At 39.2% G+C, this 7,667-nt stretch overlaps 1 protein-coding gene across 1 annotated transcript in view; it reads right to left on the bottom strand.

Annotated features, from left to right (window-relative positions):
- Window positions 1-4,792: 4,792 nt before the first annotated feature.
- The window catches only part of PCSK2 (proprotein convertase subtilisin/kexin type 2), a 91,364-nt gene continuing 88,489 nt past the window's right edge, over window positions 4,793-7,667 (bottom strand). Inside the window, exon 12 of the mRNA XM_010211387.2 lies at window positions 4,793-6,128. Within this exon, the coding sequence (XP_010209689.2) occupies window positions 5,642-6,128 (487 nt within the window). The 3' untranslated portion in view covers window positions 4,793-5,641. The remainder of the gene's footprint in view (window positions 6,129-7,667) is intronic.

Raw genomic sequence — 7,667 nt, 5'->3', positions numbered from 1 at the left:
GTTTACCTTTGGTGTAATGACCATTAGAACGCTCCAGGGCAACGAGTCATAGGCGCATTCTAGGCAACTGATTTCATGATTATGACACTTTGAAAGTTACAGTTATTACAGAGTTGCCTGATTAAACAAAAGTATCAAGGGTAAATTTGCCACTTCCATTGCCTATTACTCTACTGCTCCTGTAGCTGCCCTGATTTTCCCCAACTCTCAAGACAACTGCAAATATTAACTTGTGACATCTGGTTCATTTAATAAAAGCTTGGCCTTCTAAATAAAATACCCTCCATGTGTGTGTGTTGCTTTTAGCACTGAATCTTTACTAGTAAAATTTACCTGACTAGGTTTGCATGAGTCTTTCCAGGAAGGAGCTGAAGACGTTGAGTTTCAAACCTCTTCCAAATCTTTCATATTCATGGTCTCCTAAGCAGAGTGAGCTTGGCAGGACTTTCCTTTTGGATGTGAAGAGAAACTATCCATGTCTGAAAAATGCTCTTACTGTACCTGTTTTTGTACTGACAAGATAAAGCAGGGAACAAAAAGGTATAGTGAAGGTATGATTTTGCTAACTGAGGTATCTAAGAATAGCAAGTTTTGTGTGAGTTGCGGACAGCTCACAAGACTGTGAGGTTGGTATTTTTTCTACGTCCTTCAACTGTTGCATTTTACAGTATTTAATACTGCTACATGACCCGGGCATATCCCGAGGGTCCTGGCACAGGGAATCCCACAGAGGTTGTTCCAGCAAGCAAGGCCTCCCAATGTCAGACACACCCAAGGAAGCAAAAAGCTCTGGATCCTCTTGCACCTTTCTGAAATCCTTTTCTCAGAAAAAACCAAAATCCTTTACTTGTTCATGTACAACTGTACAGCACTATTTAAAGCTTTGCTCCAGTAAATTGTTTGGCTGCAGCTTGACCTCAAGGGCACAAATAATCCCATTGAAGTACATACTTGGTTGGGCTCTGTGTTTCTCATATCACAGCACAATTCTCAGTGTGTTAGTGTGAGCTTTGCACATTACTAAAGACTTGCCTTTGTGCTCGATTACTCCTTTCAGCTCTGAAGGGTGGGGAAAATCTCCATTACCCTTGAGCTGACCAGGCTGAGCTCCATGACCACCTTGTCACATAGCCCAACACTGACCTTCAATATTGCTTCCACTTGTGGTTTCTAATGCAGGTTTAGTATCTAACCTACTGTGAATGCAACATCTGTTAAAATGGCGCTTTACTGGCGCATTTAAAATGGCTTTTAAACAGCAACAGGTGACCCACACAGTCATATTTTTATTCCGAATTTTTTTCCTCTGCTGTTTTATTGAAATGCTGTGGGAGTGTATGTCAGGCATTACTTGTTAGAGTTTTTGTCACATTTTCATTTAATTTATTAACAGTGTAAATAACTGCAGAGAAGGAATTTATCAATGCCTGCATAGCTGCCTGCTGGTGAGCTGGGAGCTGCTACTCAAAACCGCTAATGAAAGCCAGGCTTTGTACTGCAGATAGGAAAATCACCTGCAGCAGCAGAACATCTGCTGTGAAACAGGGTGTAGAAAGATTCAAGCAGTACCTAAACAGAACTGGGTATTCACCTCTAGCCTTTCGTTTCATTGCAATGCACAAATCCTAACACTCAGAGTACAAAAATCCTTAGGTAAGGGAGAGATGGCAGCACCTTTGGAGAGCGTATGTTAGGTATCAAATATGTGGATATCTTCAGTCACCTTTGTCTGTTCTGGACTATCATGTGTCACCACTACAGGGGTGACAGAACTAGTTTTCTGGTGCTGGTAACACTTGTTTGGTGGCTGGGCAGTATAAAACAGCTCCTGAAGCACATCTGGTGCCGCAGGCTGCTGCCGACTTTGCACCTTGCATTGCACAGGCAGCAAGGTGGAGGTGGGGATGTGAATCCAGGTGGTGCTGAGTTGCATCACTGACACCAACACAGGTTAAAACCAAGGACTTAAGAACTAAGGCCTGAATCCTGCTGGAATTGCCAGCCTGCCTTCCACAAACACAGCAATTGCTCCGTAAGACAGCGAGTAATTGAGAGGTCCTTGTCTTTCTCTAAATCTACATAGAAAATACATAGAGAAAAGCAGTAGTGTTGCATTGTTCCTAATGATAATCCTGAAAGGTGCATTACCCCTCATGACTTAGGGGTTAATCAGTGGTTTAAATGAAGATTCTCCAATGTATCTGAATGCTAATGCTAAAGAAAAATGATGAAATATTTTTGAGCATCTATTTAGTATCTGACAGATTGAGATGAGACGCTTAGGATACTGCAAGCCACATTCTAGCCTCCATGTTAATAAGGTGTGGATAAAGAGACTTCTTGGCATCATGTGCTGCTGCCAGCATGTCAGGAAATTATTATAGGCAATTATTATTTAATAATCACTTGTATCCTTTACCATGGAGTAAGAGTGCTACGTTGAGGGGAGCTGAGCTGGGAGTCTCTGCAGAAGGTCCCTTGGAGCCAGCAGTTCCACGAGCACCGCAGGGGAATGTGAGTAGCTGAACGTGAGTCCTCACCTTCCCAAGCCCATCCTGAACATTCTGCATCCTGTCTCACCACAGAATTCACACACAAGCCAGAACTGCTCATCTCTTCATATCTTATGTTTTGGTGGATTCTATTTATTTCAACAAAGCACAAGGAATATCGATGACCTTCTTGTCCTGAGCGTGGGCGTTAGTAAGCAGTCCCACTCACAGCACGCTAGCTCCCACGCAACCTTCCCTAGGCAATGATTATAGGACCTGCCAGTTTACAACAGCTCTTTATTTTACTTAGATTATAAAACGTCATCACAGGGCTTTAATTTAACAATGTTCACCTGTTTTAAATCATGAACTTCATTTCCTCCTTTATTACAAATGCTAACAAATGAACTTTATTTTCCATCAGCAGTACCTTAAAAACTTAGTCTGACTGGACATATTTTTTCAGTGTCACCCCAAGGCAAAAATCCTGAAGAATTTGAAGTATATCTCTATATTGTATATACGCTTAGATTTATATATGCTTATATCAAATATTCTGTTAGCACTCATTATACTGACATTACGAAAATATGAACAATCATTTAGTTATTTTGCTGCTATATAGGACATTTAAGGATTAAACAGAAATGTAAAATTACATGAATGCAATGGGAACTAATGTACACATTCATTTAAGATTTCCACATGGACTTTTCTTATTCCAAAACTTTTTTCCACATTTTAGACATTCTTCTGTAGCTTCCACTTGACTCTGTTTCTCTGAACACATACACACAGAAAGTAATGATGTGTGTGCATATGTATTATGCATTGCACACCACATGTAATCCTCTATATTGATAGGCAAATATACATAACATTCACTGAATATACATATCATATGTAATAAATATGGAGAGAGGGAGATGCTACCACAGGTGTGTTGTATGCATTCAGACACACGTGTATGCATAAATATATATATGGCAGATTTTTCCCTCTGATATGTATATGCAGCTCTTTCTGAGAACTGTGAACCATTTCCAAACCTGCTCAGTTCCAGACAAAAGGCACAAACACCCTGTCCATCAACACACTTAATTTCAGTGAATTTTGGTTTATGCCTTGTAAACTCTAATCTGTGATCTGAAATGGGCCTATCATGTCCTTGGGTTAATCTTCAAAACTCTAAGCTAAACACAGTTGACACTATAATGTATTTGAACAAATCAACAAGAGCATTTAAAACTTAAAAATCATGCAGGGCCTGATTCTTCTCCTGCTGACACCCGTTTCACCCAAGTGTGACTCCACTGTCTGTAAGGGACCAAGTCTTAACGGGCTGCTGCCCCATGATGGATACCTGTGAGCAGTGGGAGCCCATCTGCCTCGGCCTTGCTGTGCAGTGCACACGCTCTGCAAGTAGACAGAGCAGTTTTGCATTTGAGTTTAGAACAGGCCTCTTAAATTGTAAAAGATGGACATTCGCTAGAAATAACAGAATAAGGGATACATTCTTAAGTGAAAAGTGTGCACCACATAACCTTTGGGCTATGTTTTTGTTAGAGAAATATTTACTAACTGCATGCATTTCTCTTACTATGAACCTGATTAACCAGGACAGCATCTTAGATGAATACTCTGTGTATTAAAAATACTTAATAAAATTCTGAAAGTAGTCACTGCTAAAAAATAGATCTCAGGTCCTGCAAAGATCTCAAGCACTTGCTTAAAATAAGAATTTGAGTAGGTCCAGTGGTTGCATTCACACTAAGTTAGTGCCTAAATATTTGCAGGATCAAGACCATTTATTACTCAAAGGTTTTAATTTGGAATCTCACACCTGAGAACATGTAGTGTTTGCTACCATGAGTAATCCTGGCTGAAGAGAATGTGATGTCTTGTAATAACCAGAGCAGACTCCAAGGAGGGAGAGACTGACTTTGCTCATGTGTGAGAAGTGAAGGTGGGACCAATCTTTAGACAGCAAAGAGCAATGACTACGGACAAATTTTCCCAAACATGCTACATTTTATTTTCCATGAAAGCCAGTTTGCGTTATACATAAAATAACTTAGGCATCTTTTTCTCCTTAAATATATTTGTTTAACACAAAAATAACAAATCTCTATTTTTAAAAATGAAATTTGAATAAAAATTTCTTCTGGACTGAAACTACATACATCATTTCTCTCCCACAGTAATTTATCGAGCCGATGAAACCCCAGAAAACAGGGGTATGTAACTGGAAATGCTGCCACATCCTTGACTTAAGCTGTTGTAATATATTTCAGTATAGAGAGGAGCAGATGTAATTTTGCACAAAGGTTGCCAGAAATCCTACATCTCATTCCGTATGTGCTGGTTCTGCTGTAAGATGGTAAATTGATTTAAATTGCCAAAATTGAGAAAAAAAAATTATAAAGAATCTTGTGCTTCTAGAATGCCTGGCAATGCAGTTCCCTTTACCACACAGCTTTGGCATCACTTTGCCTTACTTACTGAATGCTTATTAAACCGTCCTATGGCTAAAATATTAGTATGTTGTACAAGTGTATATAGCAAGGAAAACTCTAAACAAATGTATTTCTGCAAATTAGATTTAAATATTTTCTTCACCTGTAGATTACTTTCTTAGGGTTTAGTCTTATCTTGGTTGAACTCAATGGGGAAAAGCCCACTGAAGTCAGCGATAAAAAAGGAGCTGCTAGACAACCAAAGAACTCCCCTTTTGATTCCCTCTTTCACAGTAATTTTTAAAAACGGGCCCATTGTCACCAACTGCCAATGTTAAATTCACTCTTTTTAAAATACAAACAACATTTACCACAAAAAAATGAAGAGAAAAGCCATCAATTTGTTTGCAAGTTATTACCTAACTGTATGACACAAAAGTAAAATCATTTACAGTCACAAACAGTACATAGTATTTGCAGGGGACAATATATTTGTGGTTTAGAATAAAATTAAAAATTGCTTCAGTGGCAATTAAAATAACCATTGACAAGATCTAAGACTTTAAAATCAAGAAAGTGTGATAATTTGGCTACGGAGACAATCATTGTAATAGGTCTAACATGGATGTTGGGATAGTAGAAAGGTGAGTAGAAGGCTCCAGGGAAGGAAGGAGACCATCATGCAGAACAGCACTAGTTCTTGCTCAGTATACTCTTGAGGCTTCTTTCCACTGCTTCATCTAATTCTTCTTCCAGTTCTTCCTTCTTGGACATGGCGAGTTTGGATTGATAATCCTTTACTATTTGGTCTATATATGGCGCACTCTGAGTCCCATGCAACATCAGCGTCCACTCCTTCAGCACGCCCCGCTGCGGGACGCTGCCCACAAACCCAATCTCTAGAGCCCAGGTGCCCCTGGGGTCTTCTCCCCAAGTGTGTGTGGTCATGAAAGGCCATTTGTCAAAACCCACCTTGGAGTCATCATCCCTGGGACGCCGGCTCAGTAAAATGGACGTTGTTCCCATGGGGGAGGTCATGTTGATGTTGAGGTCTCCTCGCCTGGTTGAATTCACAGTTATAACTGCTTGGACATGTTCCAGGTACCGCACAAAGTTTTCTTTCCTCTCACAAGCATCGGTTGTGAGGGTGAGGATGAGCTTGCCACTTGATGGTATCTTTCTGGAGATCACAACACAATTCAGCAGATTAAAAGGATATGCATCATGACATGTCTTAATCTAAAACTATGGCTAACATTAACATTATAATCTTGATGATTAGTTAACTTTTAATATCATTCATTACTACTAATACATGGAAAATTAAGAAAATAAAAACTGCAAACATATCTATAAAAAGAACATTCTGTTTTTATAATACTAAAACCTTAAATTGAAAATACATTACAAAATGGACACCTACGCAACGAAAGAAGAAATACAATTAAGAAGTGCAAACTGCTATTTAAGAAATATTAATATACAATTAATAGCTGCCTTTACTGATCTTTACTATATTGAGTAATATTTTAACAATGCTTATATTCACTAAAAGAACCACGAGCAGTCAATCCTATCAGACAGTCACCTCAAAAGGCATAAGCAGACACTTGTGTCTGGACTTATGGAGTCAGCTGCACAAAATTTCTATGCAGCCGTATTCAAATCTGTTATTCTTGCTCTGATTTGGAAATTTTACACAAATGCTGAATTCCAGTTTCAACTCATTCCTTTCTATTAAAATTGGCGTCCTTGAGTTTTCCTGTACAGGAACACACGTATTCAGAAAAGAAGTCAAAATAGTTTACAGAGTTCTTGAAGTGTTAAACCCTGAAGTGACAAACGGCTTGATTAGAATAATTAAGTTCTAATGAGGGCAAACTCACAGTTAACCGAAGGACATTTGTCCCTATGAGGGTGGAAAAAAATGAAAAGAAACACCAGAAATGCTAAATCCACTGATAGAACATAGGCTCACTCCTGCAACGTTTAATTTGCAAGGGGTCTGTCGTCAAAAAAAAAAAAACAATATCCCTGTTATAGAAGGCCTCCATTGCTAGAAAAAGACACTTGGAAAGAAAACCCATGAATGTCAGCAAGGCTCACAGGAGAGCATCCAAAGTGATGACAGAGAGCTGAAATTTAAAAGCCTGCCCTTGGGAGAGCAGTGGAGTTTAAGTTCAAGTTAAAGGAGAATTTCTCCATGCATCAGCATCCCAAGCAATGAAACTCTTCCCAGCATTATGCACTTTGGCGTTGGCAGATTATTTGCAAAATTAGCTGATTCCCCACCACCAGCACCTTAAAAAAGAATACAACCAAGTCAGCTGAATTCTGAATTTTCCTGTTCTGGAGCAGTAATTTGGTGGGAGCTATAACAGCTATAACCCGTTACACATGTTGGCCTGTGAAAGCACTTGTAGCTATTACAGGTCCTGTTCACATTTGCCACCAGAAGGATTAAACATAAAAGGAAGACCGGGTCACCATGCCGGATCTCAAGCAGTATCAAACAGCAAAGCAGTAAATTCTGACCTATTGCATGCCTTTCAAAAGATAAAACAAGCCACACTAAACTCCAGTCTGTTTATTATTAGCTCCTCCAGTGTTTGTAATCAATACTCAGATGTACGCTGTATTCTTGCACATGAACTTCTTACTGACATAAAATGTTTGCTGTGTCATTTTTTTTTTAAGCATTATTCACTCAGGAATAAAG

This window comes from Tinamus guttatus, unplaced genomic scaffold (genome assembly GCF_059628265.1).
Source record: "Tinamus guttatus ecotype Peru unplaced genomic scaffold, ASM5962826v1 Tinamus_guttatus_pri_ptg000090l, whole genome shotgun sequence".
Taxonomy (NCBI): Eukaryota; Metazoa; Chordata; class Aves; order Tinamiformes; family Tinamidae; genus Tinamus; species Tinamus guttatus.
Note: the sequence above shows the minus strand (reverse complement) of the source record. Positions and strands in the feature narration are given on the sequence as shown.